This window comes from Lates calcarifer, linkage group LG6, assembly GCF_001640805.2.
Source record: "Lates calcarifer isolate ASB-BC8 linkage group LG6, TLL_Latcal_v3, whole genome shotgun sequence".
NCBI classification, from domain to species: domain Eukaryota; kingdom Metazoa; phylum Chordata; class Actinopteri; family Centropomidae; genus Lates; species Lates calcarifer.
Window position 1 is genome coordinate 11083637 of NC_066838.1, and position 17527 is coordinate 11101163.

The 17527-nt window shown below is 44.4% G+C and overlaps 1 protein-coding gene across 5 annotated transcripts in view; it reads right to left on the bottom strand.

Moving 5' to 3' along the window:
• Positions 1 to 17527, bottom strand: part of casz1 (castor zinc finger 1) — a 79636-nt gene that overhangs the window by 46134 nt on the left and 15975 nt on the right. For 3 of the 5 annotated variants that reach the window (XM_018665911.2, XM_018665904.2, XM_018665910.2), the window contains exon 1: positions 4106 to 5036. The exons of 1 other annotated variant lie outside the window; for it this stretch is intronic. In XM_018665911.2, the coding sequence (XP_018521427.1) occupies positions 4106 to 4184 (79 nt within the window). In that variant the 5' untranslated portion in view covers positions 4185 to 5036. Of the gene's footprint in view, positions 1 to 4105; positions 5038 to 17527 lie in introns of those variants that run through there. One more of the 5 variants, XM_018665903.2, reaches the window with a different exon arrangement.

The following is a 17527-nucleotide window of genomic DNA, read 5'->3' on the forward strand; positions in this document are numbered from 1 at the left end:
CCCAGCTGATGTGCAGTAAAGACACCTCAGATTCAGATCAGTCCTCTGGGTCAAACGCTCCTTGTAGTACCACAACAGAGAAATGCTTGATGTACCAGTGCAGTATCTGTTGTACTATACATTGTTGGTTTAACAGGCTGGGATCAGAGAGATGCTCCCTCTCCCTCATGGCATTTTTCATTACCAACAATGCTCTTACTCTTTGGCTTTCTTCTTCCTCTCCCACTGGAACTATGGCTTTATCAAAGGTGATAGCTTGCTCAGGCACATTTTCTCAAATGTCTTCTTCAGCCAGCCATTTCCCAAGCCGCTCTCAGGTAAACGTCACTCATAAAAACCGGGGAAGATTTGATGGTGAGATCAAAAAGAAAGGAAGGACAGCAAGGAGAGTGGGGAGATAGGGGGGGAAAAAGGGGAATGATACCCTCCTCCCCCATCCGACACCGACAAGTGCTCAGGGTAATTCCTCCAAGCAGGGCCTGTGTTTTCAGACGCAAATACAACAAAACGCCGGGCGCTGCCATGAGACATCAAAATGGGCGATTTTGACTTCAGAGGGTCTTCAGATGCTTGAGGAGTTGTCAGTGTCGGGCCAGTGGGACTGAACAGAGAGAACAGAAGGTACCAGCAGGCTGTTAACAACCAATACGGGAACCACGCCAGGAAGACCGTCTCCTCCCAAAATGCCAGTCGGCACCAGATCAGTAAAGGCTTCCACCATACTGTAATATCCCACCTGAGCACTTTCATCTGCTGCAAGTGAAATGGCTTGAAAGTTTATCAACTGCTGTGTGTCTACTATTTACTGCACCATTGGGATAACACGCTAAAAAAAAGTTTTAAAAAATGTAAAAAAAATCCACAGGTAGGTGCCTTAAAGACAAAAAACAAACCACACACAACGACTTTTGTAAGGAGACTGAGGGCTTCAACAGGTGCCTTGAAAGTAGGAATTTTTATGTTCTTTGCCTTACAGAGAGATTTTCATCAGCAAATCAAAGACTTGCTTCGTTGTGTGGAGACCTGAGTTGTGTTGTGACACGCCGAGAGGGACGTCCGCATTTTCTCCCGTGTTGTTCTCGCTCATTCTTGGAGCATTAGGCTCACTCTAAATAGCCTCAAGGAGATTAGGCTGGCTCATATTCAAATGCACATTTCTTCTAAAACCCACTCCATGAGTGGGCCAAGGAGATCAGCACAGGAGCCTGGTGAGACGGTAGTCAGAGAAGATTCTGTCATGTATAAATCAGCTGAGAGGAGGAAAAGAGACAGAGAGGAAGAGAGAGGGAGAAAGGCTGAGGTAAAAGACAAACAAGTGTTGGCTCTGCTATATGAGTTTAGTTAGCTAGAGAGTTAGTGCATGAGTTATGGCTAGCGAAGGGCTGAGGGACGCTGTATTTATGAGGGGACTGAGTGAGTGTTAAATCCCTGGTAAGAAATAAAGTCGTCCCTGAGCGAACAGGGGAAACATTTCACTCAGTCTAAGAGGTGCCTTGAAAAAAAATGAAAGCCATCCCTCTTCCAGGGGAAGCACTCTTCCGTATTTCCTAAAATTGCTTTATTCCTTAAAAATGCTATAGATCACATCCAAGTGGATTGAATCTCATATTTGAATAGAGACGAGGATTCTCCGTGTGCATAATATCAAGGGAGTTCATGAGCCAAGCAAAGGGAAAGAATCTGATTCTTCTAAAATTGCATGCGGATTTTCTGAGGGATCTTTGGCTAAGGGGGGCTGCCAAAACACACAGTGCACTTGTTGCAGTGCAAGGGTTCATCCAAGAAAAGTTTTCCACTGTGGTTTACCCAGGAAAAAGAAGTTTTTTTCAACTCAAATATTTGAATTTAGCTATCAAAATGTTGCTGTCAAAATATACATCTTTACATCTATATAACTAAAACCACATGTATTTTCTTTAAATTATTCTTTACAAAAAACTTGCAATGTTGAATGGAGTCAAAGTTAAAAAGCCAGAAACAAAGGAAGGCACAAGGCCAACGGAAAAGGAAAAGCTTCACATTGCACTTTGTGCACATCCAACTCTAACTCAGACCTCTCTCCAAACCCCTGCAGTAGTAATAACAATTATTACTTAAAAAGGCTATATTTTTGCATTAACTTAAAAGGCTATATCTTTTTCTTCCCCTCCAGCCTGTGCGGCCTCACTTACCCTAAGTATCTTCATAAATCACCAGTTACTGTTAACATGTACTCCACAATTCAGTCATCAATCTCCTACCAGGTCAGAGTGAAAACAGAGGGGGAAATGTCTGCTTAGTAAAATGTCTCTCTCGTGAATGCTGCTACCACCACCCACTACTCAAACACTCTCTCTCTCTCTCTCTCTCTCACACACACACACACACAATATGCATGTAGAGCAGTAGCATACACACACGCCAGTTAAATAACAAACACACGCGCCTGACACACAGCAACCAGAGCAGTCCTATGGGACTCAGGAGCAGTTGCCAGATCGCCACGGTAACGCAAGCCAAATTCAATTCTGACTTCACCTTTCACTCGGGAAGCTGGTTCCATTTGTTATAAAAACAAATAAACAGCAAGTGTGAAGTTAGAGCTCGCCAACTTCCGCCTTGTCTTTCTTTTTTTTTTTCTTCTTTTTTTTTTTTCCTCTGGGCCTCAACAAGCAATATCAGGCCCAGGCTGTAGCAGTAGGCTGTTTGAGAGACAGACACCCACAGGGCCACATGTAAATCTGTGTTTATGTTCACAGACACAGTATTTATTTAACCAAAAGGAGAAAATCTAATTGTACATGAGGAGGATTATTCCTCACAGAACTGTGTCTCCAGAAGGGAGAAAAGGACTCTTTAGCCTTTTTTCAACAGACACTGTTTACATCAGCAGAGTGGAAAATCCCTCCGATGACAAACCTCTCCATCACAACATCTGTATCTAAACAGCCAAATCAATCTTGAACCAATACCGCAAATTACATCATGTACATCAGATCTGAAAATATCTGTGTTTGACATTAGAGTGGAGGGATTTTTAGGTGCTTTTTAATAATTTCTATTTTTAGCTGCCAAAATGGTGTACATCTGTTTTTTCTCCTTTTAAGTCAAATAAATTGTATTTGTGTAGCTTTGAACGACCTCAAAAGGGCTTCATGATGAATAAAAAGTATTGCTATAAAATTAAGTAATGTGTAATTAGTGGTGGATAAAGTACTCAGATCCTTTACTTAGGTAAAAGTAGTAACACCACAATGTAAAAATACTCAATTCCAAGTAAGAGCCCTCCTCTCAAAATAAAAATAAAAATAAAAAAGTAAAAGAAAAATACACTGAAAGTCTAGTAAGTAAAAGTCCCTACAGTTCATGCCGAATGGTGTTATACTGTACCATGCAGGCAACATTTTAGTGTGGTAGTTTGTGGAGGTGGAGCTCATTTAAAACAACTTTTTTTTTTTTTACTGCTGTGGAGTTTAATATATAACAAATCACGGTATTGTACAAGCTCACAATATCTTCCATTTGTAAAATATTAAGTTATTAAGTAACTAGATAAATGTCAAATAAATGTAGTGGAGTAAAAATCACCATACATCTTTCTGAAATGTAGAAGTATAAAGTAGCAGAAAATGTAAAGTAAAAGTATCTCAAAATTGTACACTACAGAGTATGAGTAAATATATTTCATAAATGTAACTGTAAAATATAAAAAGTCAAACTGTAGAGTGCTGTAAGTCAGTGCAAAAAAGTCAACAACAAAACTTTTGAGGAAGCAACACACCATTAAAACTAATTAAACACATCACTGACATTCGGTCTACTATAGGTGCAAATGTGCATCTGTAATTAAAAGCGACAAAAAAATTCCAAAAAACAAATATTACACCTGCTGTTTCCTCACTCTCTCTCACACACACACACATACATACTTTGACACCACCCACCACATCACTACACATGCGTGCCTGACTCATGCCAACTGCAACTAGTAGCAGACTCGTTCACCTCGAGGTAGCACTCAACTCCAGTGTGTGTGTGTGTGTGTGTGTGTGTGTGTGTGTGTGTGTGTGAGGGGGGAGGGAGAGAGAGAGAGAGAGAGAGAGAGGAAGGTGTGTGTGAGTCTTACCTGGCAGCAGACCGCCCTCTGCGCTCTGTCTCACCTCTCCCTCCTGCCCTGGAAGAATTCTCTCCACAAAGCAAGGCATTTTCTCCTCAACTGCTCTCTGCCAAAGCTCTGCTCTCTCTCTCTCTCTCTCTTTCTCTCCCCCTCTCCCTTCTGTGTCTCTCTCTCCCTCCCTCTCTTCTTCTCACTCCTTTCCTTGTTCCCACTCTGTCCTCCTCTCTCGCTGTCTATCTCTACTCCCTCCTTACCCTCCCCCTCTCTCCTCCTCCTCTCTCTCCCTCTCTCTCTCTCCACTCCCCCACTCCCCCACCCTCCACCCCTCCCTCTCTTAGCACAGATGTCGAGGCTGTGCGAGTTTACCCACTTTACCAGTAGGGGTCCTTCATCGCCCTTATCCACCCCACAGCCACATGGGGGAACAAAACACACACACACACACACACACACACACACACACACACGCACGCACGCACACACACGCGCAGACACAGGCCCCAGGAAGAGAGAGCCACTTAACGGGCGCCCTCCTGTCACTGCTACAATGAGAGCCCTGTGCTGAGCAGCACGGCTGTATGAGCTGTGTGCATGTGTTTGTGTGTGTGTGTGTGTGTAAGAGACAGGTGTGAAGTGGGTGGCGTGCACAGGGAGCTGGCCCTAGGCCCTTTCCAGCCCTGTTCAGCCCTGTTCGACTCGGCTCGGTCCTGGCTCCTGGCCCCTGAAGTGTAGTACAGTAGTGCCACACACACACACACACACACACACACACACACATACACACATACAAACACAAACACACTCACTCACAGGCGTATGAACACACAGATTGACTTACAGTGGGTCCCTCAGAGCCAGCAGCCAGAGAGAGAGAGAGAACGAGAGAGACTGTGGGCACACACAAGCACACACACTTTCACTCGTATACAACACAGATACCCACACAGAACAACTGCTGCTGTTTGCTACTGCTGCTGTTGACAGTGATAACATGTGCTTTGTGCCCTATTTGTGTGTGTGTGTGTGTATGTGTCAGTGTGCATGTGCATGCACCAACACACAGCGGATGCCTATCGACTCTCGTATTTCAGGTCTCTATTCTATCTGAGTTCTTTCCTTTTTTTTTTTATTTAAAAAAAGAAAACAGTCTTCATTGACACTGGCATGTTAGATTTGAAGACTCTTAGCTAGCGTACAGTGGGGAATTTCTAGTTTCTGTCCTACTTGTGGGGCACTTTTCACATTGCAATATCAATACTGGAGAATATTAGCTGTCCTGTTAAAGAATGTCAGATCTCTGTTTGACTTTGAATAAGGGCTGATTCCCCTGCGTAAAAGAAAGGAAGATCTAACTATCAGGGTCTAAATAAGCCTGTAATTATCTTACGTGTGCAACATCACGTTAACAACTCATTTAAAAGGTGCAAAAATACTTTCGAAAATCAAGAAAGAATGAAACCATTGTTTTTTTGTTTTTTTAAGTAGACAAGCGCGTAATGACAGCTTAATTTTGTTTTTAAGCAACAAACTAATTCCAGCCACAGGAAGGGACTAAGATTAACACAACATGGAACTTGAACCTACATTTTTATCAAATATTGCCCAACTTTTATGGTGGCTTATAGTGCAGGAAAGCACTGATTCCGATCAGGATCCCATGCTATTAAAATATCACAACAGTAATTATCAGGCCGAGCTTAGCGTGAGGACTTGTTTTTCCATTTATTGCCTGGAACAGGATAAGGGTATCTACATTCAAGACGTGTTATCCCGGACCTGCTGTTGGTATCATTTGAACAGAGGGTGGATCACCTTTATTTGAGTCAAACAAAGCCTTATAATGACACAAAAATGGCAGTCACTACTTGACAGACAAGGCTCCAACGCCCAACCAGTCTGCCGCCGAAACGTTGACAAAGCGTAATAAAGAAAATAGGACGCTAAAAGAGCAGGACACGGATGTTGAATAAAGCCACCAGAAAGTGTACATACTTACATAAGTCGTGATAAGCTAATGAGGGAAGCAGAGCTGTGCTTTTGGTTGACTTATCACTGTTTGCATCAGTAGCAAATCTCCCTTGACAGCAAGACTGAAATCAAATACAGGTTTTTAGGCAGATGAAGGAAAGTCATTTGTATTTACAGGAAATAAGAACGATGCACTCAATCATTATTCCCTTGCTGTGCTAACTAGAACGCAGCCCCTGTATTAGATGTTGGAGGAGCAGCACAAGGACAAGTAAAACATACCTTAAATAGACTACAAATGAAGTCACTTAACACCCACTCGCTTCCCTCGCCACCCCCTGCTCTGTCTGTCTTCAACAGAAAAAGCCTGTGTTTGACTATCTCCCTCTCAGGTTCATAGTTGTCTTTTGCTTTTTAAACAGCCACCTCGCCTGTCACATTGCAGGAACGGGCGCATTCCCCTTAAATGGCTCCTTTTGACAACTGATCTGTAAATACAGCCGGATCTGCAACTTCCCTCTTTCTCTTGCTGCCTCAATTTCTCCCTTCTCGTCTTTGCACTCCCTCCCTCTGCCCAAACTCCTGCCAGACACACACACACAGACTCACACAACATGAAGGTCTCCCTGTGACCCACCCCCACAAACTCATGCACACACACACACACACACACACACACACACACGTACACACACACACACCGAAACACAACCATACACACACATTCATCCCCACAACCCCCTCCCAACTTCCCCAACTCCATTCCCCCTGCCTCTATAAAAACACAAATATGCCATAACTCAGGCGGTGCTGCCACATAGCCTCCATCTTGCCCTGTACCGGGGAGGGGGAGGCCTCTCAGGAAGGTCACCAACAAATGGTTTTCCGATTCACTGCCCCTGAAATAATTTTGTGTATTAAAACCTGAATCTGCACTTTCTGGCCTGAAAGCTTTTCTAATTATTCCGGTGTCCTTGGGACAGACACAGATCCTTCACACGCCGGGGGAAACAAGCTATAGAGCAACCACTACAGCCACAAACACCCCTCCACCATCCTCCCCTCCCTCCCTCCCTCTATCCCTCCATCTCCCCACCTCCTCTCTCCTCTGCTCTCCTCTCCTCTCCTCTCCTCTCCCCGCTTTACAGCCACCCCCCTCCCCAATCTGTTTTCAAAGCGTGTCTGTCCTTTATTAAATTGTTTTCTTTTCCACATTATCAGTTGCCATGGAGACCTCATCTCTCGGATTATTTGAATTTCATTATATCTATTGATTTGGGAGCATTTCATCTTTTTTATTGTTTTTCTGTCAATTTTCGAAACGAATAACCATCTAATTTGCGTCAGCGCTGATTACGTTCGTCCCTCAATAGAGGTCGGCAGCTGCGCCGGGGAAACAAATCAATGGAAAAACATCATAAAACTCGAAAGTACAATCAACCAGGATATGGGTGACATTCCGTGGTTGCTGAAACGAAGTCATCAAAAAATATATACTTTTTTTTCCCTGCGCCTCTGCATGTGTGGGGGTGCAGTGAGGAGGACACATATGTGTCTGGGCAGATATATTACTATATTTCAGCATATAATATACTATGGTAAATTTCCATACTGATAACAGCCCCTCCCTGCCTGACCAAAACAAAAAAATGCTTACTGTATCTAAATAATTTATGCAATTTTAGCATTTCTATATAAATTTTTTAATAAGCTGCTTGGAGCAAAGTGGCCATTAACAAAACACACAGCTGTCCAATGGGCTAAGCCCAGCAGATCAATTGCGCTTTTTTATGACATGATAAAATGCTTTTAAAGCAATTTACACAAATATGGAAAAAATGACTTCATGGGCTTCATTTATTCATAAGGACGTGTATTAGAAAAAAAAAAAGTCTTACAAAAGCCAGACAGGAGAAATCGTCCCGGTCCTAACTGGAACGGACTTGCTGCCCTCTCCACAAGGACATAAAGTTTCATTACTGATGCACGCAGTCAAAGGCAATTTAGCAAACACAGTGTGCAAAAGAAAACATCAGCATATTGCAAGTGTTCCTGTATTAGGTGGACCTTGCATGTTGTTTTCCAATTTTTATTCATTTTTGTGGGGGCAGGGTGTGGAGGTGATGGATATTTTTTTCTTCCTCCCCCTGCCCAGTGTCACCCTGACCCAAAGCCAAGGGGAGGTAGCCTCATTGACAGGGACGTGTGCTTTCTGGCCCACGAAAACCAAGCCAAACCATGTGCCAGACAATGGGGGCCTTGCAGTGGGACAAATGTGTACACACACCTTCAGCTGCACAGTGATATACAGCACACGACACCCAGACTCATTCTGTGAGAAAACAGGCCCACAAATATTTCAGTGGATCTGATCATTTAGCATCTTAGCACAGGCGCACACACACACACACAGACAGCCAAACACACACGTTATGTACAGGAGTACATATAGGGGGGTGGGGGTGGGCAGGCAGGGCCATTTGGAGGCTAATCTTGTTTCAAAGCATCCTCTCTTCATGTGCCGACAACGTGCCTGTGCCGCGCTACGAAAAGCTGCTGCTGTTGCTGCTGCTGAAGGCCTCATGTTTGCAACACATGTCAACATTTGACAAAGCATTACTTTTCCCTCCAACAATATTCTCCTGCTCAGGCCTCTGAAATGAGGGCGCTAACAAATTAGCTTTTTATGTTTATTTGTGTGTGTGGGTGTGTCAGAAAGGGAGACCTCATTTTCTAAGGCACCAGTTCTCAACCCGAGAGAGAGAGAGAGAGAGAGAGAGAGAGAGAGAGAGAGAGAGTGAGAGAGAGAGAGAAAGAGAAACAAAGAGAGGAAGAGAGAGAAAAGAAAGAAAGGCTGAATGTTTTGGAGTCACGATTCTTCTCCTGATTGCCCTAGCTGTCTCAGTTGTGCAAAACATGACCCTCCCCTCCCTCAGCCACGACAGAAACACGGGCGACTGGATAAACACTATTTTATGCAGTGACTAGATGAATCGCCAGACAGTAATTACAGTCTTCCTCTCGCCTAAACAAAACTGTACTGTACAGGCTCTTTCTTTGACACCGAACTGCAGTAGCACGTACTACAAAACTGCAGGTGTGTGACATGTTTGTCAATGCCTCTCCCAACTGGATAAATATAAATATTAGGCCCTGTGACAATAGTGAAACGCTCTCTGCCGCTTTCAGCGATGTGTTAATAATCTGTGGCTGAAAGAGGACTTCTTGTGTGGACGGACAATGTTATCATGTGCAGTGAAACGTTGCTGGGGCCAGCTTTGTAGGCAAAGTTTGGTGATTTTTTTTTTTTTTTTTTTTTTTTTTTTTTTTTGCTACCCTTGCAGTTTGTGCTTTCCTCTCCTCGATGTAACAAAAATAACACAGTTGTGTCCCAAACTAAACATTCCCACACAGCGGCTCGTAGCCTGCTAGGTCTCTGACACCAACACGCCCACCGCAGACAAACCCGGGCCTGGCGCCTGTTTAAAGGAGATCCAAACCTGATGTGCTGACAAATTCCCTCAGCAAATGAATTAATTTGTTCGCCTGGTGTCAACGCATATTGACATTTCAGAAATGAGGATCACTCCTTGCCATCAGTTGGTGATGAAAGCAGTGAAACACACTTAAATGCTCCTTCTCTTTCTCCATACTGACTCATCTGGTCAGGCCGTGCCCCAATCACAGTGCAGTAAACCATGCTGTCAATGTCCGAGCTCTAAAAAGCACAATTACAGAGGACCTCGACTGAATAATTTAAAGAGCATAATTATTGACCTCTATCCGAATTCCTCTGAAAGGTACATTAAGATATAGAGAAGCACTGTAGGTGGAAGTGGAACTGAGGGGAAGAGAGGGAGTGCGTCTCCCCAGGCCTCCCTAATGCACTCTCCTGCTGTACTCTAACTTCCTGTGGACCCCTAATGTGCCCGCTGCTCGCTGGCCTGATGAAGACTACAGTTAATGAGGCCCCTGTTTCTGAAATGAAGTATCTCTGAAACCATCAACATGCATTACTATCAAGCCACCACCCCCAACCCAAACCACACATATATACACAAACGCACACCGCCACTGACATTGTCCCAAACCAGAATACACACATATACATAATCCACCAATCCTTCACCACCACCCCCTCCCCACCTTTTAGCGCCACCATGGCTTCTGGTAGGCTGGACCAGATGGGGGGAAGGGTGTAAGTGGGGAGACTGCACAAGAGAGTTTTTTTTTTTTTTTTGGAGGTGGGGAGGGGTGTTTGAGGGTTAACTGTCCCTCAGGGGGCTATCAGTGAACTGGGCAGCCGTCACTGCTGGTGTCCCTGGTTCTCAATTGACAACCAGGCTCTGACAGATTAGCAGCTAGTCAAGAGGAATCCATCGTCCCGGACATGTTTAATCACTTTTCACAAATTTGGCTGTATGTATGTGACTGTGAGCTGGATTTGAAAAAAGCATCTCAAGAGTGTGTATGCATGTGTCTGTGTACATGTGTGTGTCTGTGTGTGTGTGCATTGGGAGGTCGTTGTGTGCTGGCAGCAGGCTTGGGGGAGGATACAGCGGGATGAGGCCTTTTTAATTAAAGGAAAATATTTGTGTTTGCATACTATCGCGGTTGGAACCTGGGACAATTCCGAGAATTCTGGTTGTTTAATGTCTCGCTCTTTAAAGCAATTTGGGGCATTTCAGATCTTCTTTGCATACATGCATTTTTAAAATTTCAATTAGCCTATACATTTTTTAAGTAAGTTTTGGGAGTTTATCACAATCAGCACCCTAGAGAAAAAGAAAAGTTTTTGCTTTTTCCTGAGATAAATGGCCAGAAATTCCCTCAGGATTGGCTTATTTCTCAACAGAACTGTGCCACTGTCTCTGCTGTATTTCAACCAGGAAGGATAGAGGGCACTGAAATAATTAGGCGACTTCTGCAACATCCTGAATGCCAAGGACAGGTGGATTAAAGTATTAAAACAATCGCATTTCAGTCTTGAAATAGTCCTGTGCACGACTCAGCACCATGCGCATCCGTTCAAGTTCAGCTGCCAGCTCCATAACGCCACACGAGAGGGATAGAAAAAACCCCCCAATCCCATTAGCTACGTACATGCATCTCAGCAGACCTGCTGGAAACGTGAGCAAATCTCAGTGATGATTATCCCCCAAAGCTCTCAAATGATAATACATAATCGAACTGTACAGAGGATTTCTCTGAAATCAGCGAGCACTCATTTGGGTTTCCCCATTTGTGTTAGAATCCGGTGCTTTCCAAATGAAACAGAAGAGACTGCTGCAATCAGTCGCCTCTGCACCCGAGGAGACATTTAACTGCTGTCCTCCAATTAGAGGCCCGAGAACGGAGCTCCGTACATTAGGAGAAGGAAATTATTTAAGACAAAGGTTAAGACATGAGTTCACATTTGATTCTATTTACAGTGCAAAATTAATAAGAAAGCAAAGTGCTTCGTAGTGCTGGTTCACTCAAACATTTGGGAGCGTGATCTTCAATTTAATCAGGGGTGTTAAACACAGCTCTGCGCTTTCATAATCAAAGACTATAGGAATAAAAGGGTATTGACGACATTAAAAAATGCTTGTTCTTCTGCAAAATTTGTAAAATGCCAGCTATAATATTACAGTTAAAAAATTAAACTACAATCACTTTTTACTAATGTTTTAAAAGAAGGGTTAAGGGTACTTGTTATATTATTTATAAAAACTCCATTAGTGTGATAATTACTATCACAGGGGTTTTATCTTATCAGAAACTCAATCACTTTTTTTGGGTATATCAAGAGTTATTTCATCAGCATCAATTAGCTGTCTCTCTTAAATGAAGCACCCACTTAGACAGATGTCTGAGAGAACAACTGAAAAAAAACAGTGAGAAATATACCTAAACCTGTCAAACAAAGTTCTGTTCCTAGAAAATAAATCATGTAGTCCAGTGCTTTTATGTTTATTTTCTATGTGTATATATAGTATGCAGGTTACACAAGCCATGAAAAGACCATCTTTCCTTACAACTGACAATAATTAAGGTGAGCTCCTCGATGAAATCTAAGCCTCTTAGCCGACCTCCTGCCATCTGTGGCTCCTATATTAGTGCTCGGGGAGGTTCACTCTTTCGCCTTCTGAAAGGAACAGCGAAGAAATAAGTGCCGTCTATACTACGAGTCAGAGTACCACGGTCAACCTGCTTTCACAGTCGTGTCATGGAGGTGGAATGAACCGTCGGTGACAGAAAACAAACAGGAAGCTGAAAGAGGAGAGAGGAGTGAGAAAGAGAGAGAGAGAGAAAGAGAAAGAGAGAGAGAGAGAAAAACCTGTGCCCTTCAGTCTCCCCGAGTAAAGACACTCTTAACCAGGTCTGACAGCTGACAGCTCCTTGGCAATTGGGGTCAGTTAAAGGAAAAGTAGCTCAAGTTTTGTTGCGGCTTTGGCTTCAGAGATGTTCAGGAGCCACTGCCCACCGCAGCATCAAAGGGGATTATAGGGACAGGGCCATCTGTTGCCAGAATAAGCGTGAGCCCTTTTATGTCTCCGCCTGTATGTTTGTGTGCATATGTGTGTGTGTGTGTGTGTGTGTGTGTGTGTGTATGTTAGAGAAAGACAGTGAGAGAGAAAGACAGAGGATCCCTCATGTCTATGTACTTTTAACTCAAAGGGCAGCAGAGGTGAGGGGTGCAGCCAACACTGGGGTCAGACAACTGGTTTTAATCTGGCCTGGGGGCACTAAAGGTTAAAATCGGGGCAAACAGGGCATCACTCTCGCATGGTGGAGTCTCTTAAAGGTTAGGCATGCCATTCAAGTATGACACTAAAGTATTATGAGTCTATACAGTCAGTGCCAATGTTACTATTCAGGGCAGGTTCTACACAAAACAGACTTAAAACACAGAGACTGTATCGATGTTCAGCGCTGGGTTTAATGAAAACAGGATCCTACTCTAATAGTGAATAGTCTGTCTTTTGTCATCCAGGCAAAACACAGAACTTGTTTTTGTTGTGGGTTTATTTGAACACAGTGCCAACCTTGTTCCCCCTTCACCTCTCTAATTTGTTTTGGGTCCTGTTCGTGGCCTCCGCCTGGGAATGTTTTCTCCTCAATAGTCTGCTACCTTTTAGCTGAGCCGCCCAGTGCTTGACCTACTGCCGACACTTATTTTCAGCACTCTAATTGTCGTTTAATCACATATCAACCTGTCACTTAAAGACCCCCTTTTTTTCAAGGGGGAACATTTGCATATGTTGTAAAACTAATTCCTATCGAAAGCTCCAGTGGCTGTGAAAACGGGCGCTCTGTCTCTCTCCTTTACTTTCACACCCGTGTAGACACAGTTAAGCATGAGAGAGAGAGTAAGAGACACACACACACACGCTTGTACAGCAAAGTCTACTGTATCTCACCTTAACAGACAAAAACACACATAGGCAGACGCCATACCTGATATTCTCGATTCAGGTGGTTTTATCACATTTGTTAACAGTGTGTGGTGACACGTAATGTGTTAGAATAGGGACAGTGACAAGAGTGATCCAGAGTGCATGTACTCGTGCGAGCCAAAGCGAAGGTGACAGTGAATGTATGTGTGTGTTATAAAGGAAACAATTAGAGTTAATAATGTATCACTCTTCCAAATGTTACATTCATTTGTTCACACTTAGATAAAGCTACCGCAAAATAGGTTGTGCCGGGTTTGCCTGGCAGACTACACTACATTTACATTATCACCCTTATACATCGAGGAGCCATGTTCCGCTTGAGTGGTGGCGGCAGAGTGGAGGGCGGTGGTGGTGGTGGTGGGGGGAGTGAGAATCATGTTTTTCGGGCCCAAGGAATGCCAGTCCTCAGGAGATCTCCCCCTCTAATTACAGAGCTGGGGAAAGAAAGCTCTTTGTTCCACCTTTTATTACATTAATTGATAAAACGGAGCTCGGGTGGAGCCGTCTTATGGGTGGGAGGAGGAGGGGTGGGAGCTGGGGGTGAATTGAGGGGGATCCTTTGGGCAGATGAAGGTGGGTGAGAGGCTTTCGGAGTTGAGGTCCTATTTTCAGAGGACTCCTAATCCCGTTAGGGGCCCCCCTATGCTGGCGCAGCCCCGCCGCTCCGCTTTCCCAGAGGCCCCGGTGGCTGCAGAAAAATTGAGGAGGGGAGTGGTGGCAGCAGGGGCAGACGATGGTGTGGTGGGTGAGAGTCCCGGCAGCGTTGTCTGGGCCCAGGCCTTAATTAACTGTCTCTTCAGGGGGTACTGAGGGCCACACTGAGACCCTATGTCACCACCAGCAAGCACTGAGACGCTTTAAGAGGAAGTGGCATCTCACCCACTGTGGAATCATGGGAAACCCCATGGACCTTTAATATGGACCCCATACAGCGCAAAGCCATATAGATGTCGCAGGACATTAGCAGGGCTATTTTATGACTGGTTATTAGTTTAGCACAAATTGCACAAGTGGTTGATATTTTCAACATCATCACAGCCATCCAATTATGAGCTGAAAATGAAACACTAAAGAGAAAATATTCTGAAATCAGAATTTAAATGTGATTTAGATGTTATTATTTTTCAAAACTAAAAGGGCAATAAGTTCCATTTCTATTTGTGCTGGACTGGCCAATCTTATTTGTCAGTGGTTAAGTAGCTGTAACAGGCTTTGTCAGGGCTGTAATCTGCTTCTGCTCGTTTAGGCTACCTGCAGACAACAGAAGCTGAGAAGTGCTGGTACAGTGGGCAAACGGAGTCTGAATATGTTACAGAGGCAATTAAGCATGTTGGTGTGTGTGCATGCACACAACAGTGTCAGAGGTGCTAAGCCGGGCCAAACACGCCTCATTGAAATGTCCATCTTAAAGCCACCCAAGTTCCTCATCTCCCCCGCCCTCCGACAACCAAGATGCTTCAAGACTGTCAAAAGCATTTTCCACAAAGCTGAGGAGAGGGCAAGGGGAAAAAAAAGGACCTGCCACTGTCACATGCATACCCGCGCGTGCACACACACTCGCGAGGCTGTCAGGTAAATTAGATCTGAAAGCTGACAATTTCTGACCATATTTCCTTGATTATTTCGAACAAATGCACACCAGCCGCTCTAAGGAGATTAAAGTGACATAAAAGTCCCGAGTGGGAGGAGGGAGGGCAGAGAATCCAGGTCACCCCCATTTGTCCCCCTGCCTGACAGCAGCTATATCGCTATCCAATCCAATAAAAGTCCCCCCCTCCTTTTGCTTTAATTAATTTTACAGCTAGCTTGCTTAATTACTTTCAATCAAAATCCTCTTGCCATCACAAAATTAGAAATGGTTCAACTCCATTAGTCTAAATTCTTCATTTACATACACAAAGACTGTCAGCTCTTGCTAAGCAAACGGCCTCCTGCTTGATGAGATTGTTTTTTTCCACACACTCTATCACTCTCTCCCTTACACACACGCATGCGACTGTGGTGTTAATTTTTTTGAAAGGAGAAAAGTAGCATAAAATTATTTGATCCCCTTACTTAAGACATTCTCTGCCTAATCAGGGTTCAGGTGAGCTGTGGTGCACATCATCCAAGGTAATGGAGAGTTGAGTGTGCGTCTACAACTGTCGAAATTGATTACATCCACGCGACTCTGTGTCAAGAGAAAACTGCTCGACCTTACACAATGCAGCACAAAATATGTACGCTGCATATGGGGGATAAACAGAATTAGTAAGGCGGTAGCTGAGATCATCTAAATGGAGCTAACTAGTTCTTCTTCAGGATTAGCTATTATTTCCAAAGCAATAGACAAGCTGCAGATTACCCGGTGACACATAGTGCCCTATAAATCTGACTCCTTTGTGGCAGGGTGTCACTAGTCCTGACTAGACTGTGGAAACTAGCGGCGCACTATCGCCGGTCGGCTGCTGTGAGCAAGGCAACAGGATTTTTCAGAGGGGTGAGGGTGCCCATGCCCTGCTGCCCGATCACTTCAACTTGGCACACAGGCATCCTCTCCGTCACACACACTGCCTCAGGCCTGCACATCATCAAGAATTAAGGACATGCAGATAGGGTTTGTGCACTGACCAAAGTGAAAACCCAGGCACACAAGCACATCACCGCATGTGCATGTGCACACACACACACACACACGCTTTGCACACATACTAGTGCCATAATTAGGTCCCGAGATGAGGGCATTAAACTGGTATAATGCACTCACTGCTGCAGCACACTTCCACAAAATATATCGACACTAAACCTACATAATCATCAGTGACACTCTCCTATTGCTTTTAATTTCCTACTCACATGCATGCGACTTAGCAGGCCCAGCGCAAAACCACACAACAGCCTTTGATCTGCTGCGTTTAGATCATCTTACATCCGCTGCTCTTTTATAAAGGTGGAGTTGGGGGGGGGGCACCTTGAAAAGGAAGGAGGTAAGGGGGATTTGTAGCATTTCCAAACAGTGCGCCACAGTCTGCAAACACTTATAAAATAATCCACAACAAGTGACCATGACCTAAAAGAAAAAAGAAAAAAAGGCCATCCCGTATGGGCCGCCGAGCAGTATACAATGCTGGTCTGACCTGGCCCCTTTACTCTGTGTCTGCAATCACCGGTTTCCCTTGCCCTCTTTAACCAGTCTCTATTAACACCGTTAATTATCCAAATCCATCATTCTTGGGGTAAATGAAGACTGCCTCTTTAATTCAATTTAATAGGATCATTTTCCAACTCACGTTCACTTTAGCCCCAGCTGCCCGCCCACTAGCCCCCCACTGTGTCTCCCCCCCTCCGACTGTATCTTGACTCCTTTGGCTCTATCTTCTATGGTCTGGCTCTCTCCCATTGGTGGAAGGGGAAGGTGATGAGGGCTGAGGCTTGATGGCAGCGATGGGCCGACACACTGTTGAGCTCCCAATGTCTTGTCTTGGCTCGGCTGGTGGCAAGCAGCAGGTCTTGGTTCCCAGCCTGCTGTGCACACTGCCTGCCACACACACACACTCTCTCTCCCTCTCTCTCTCACACACACCACAAGCTCAGACTACCAGCCATGCTCAGTGGGGCTTAGCTAATCCTGTCACATCAGGCCACGTTGGCTGAGTTGAGGCCTTTAGCAGAACCACCACCCCCTCCCCTCTAACCACCACCTCTGTGCACCTCCACACTTCACCACCACTCCTTCACTGACTCCTCTAACTCTCTCACTCACTCACTCATTCACTTTCTCTCTCTCTCGCTCTCTCACAACCCTTTGTTCATTTCACAAGGTCATGGGTGGCCGACTACAGCACACGAGAGGTGAAACGGGACAGCTGACGAATCGCTGTGCGTCCCAGCTATGCTAGTATTGCTTATCTTTTGGCAAACACACAACAGAAGTAAATGATAAATAAAAAGTAGTACTGTACTCTTATTACAACTTTGTAACTTGTTTTTTTTTTTCAAGCTTACAGTAGATTTTGTGAAGTGTTGATGTAAAAGATATTAT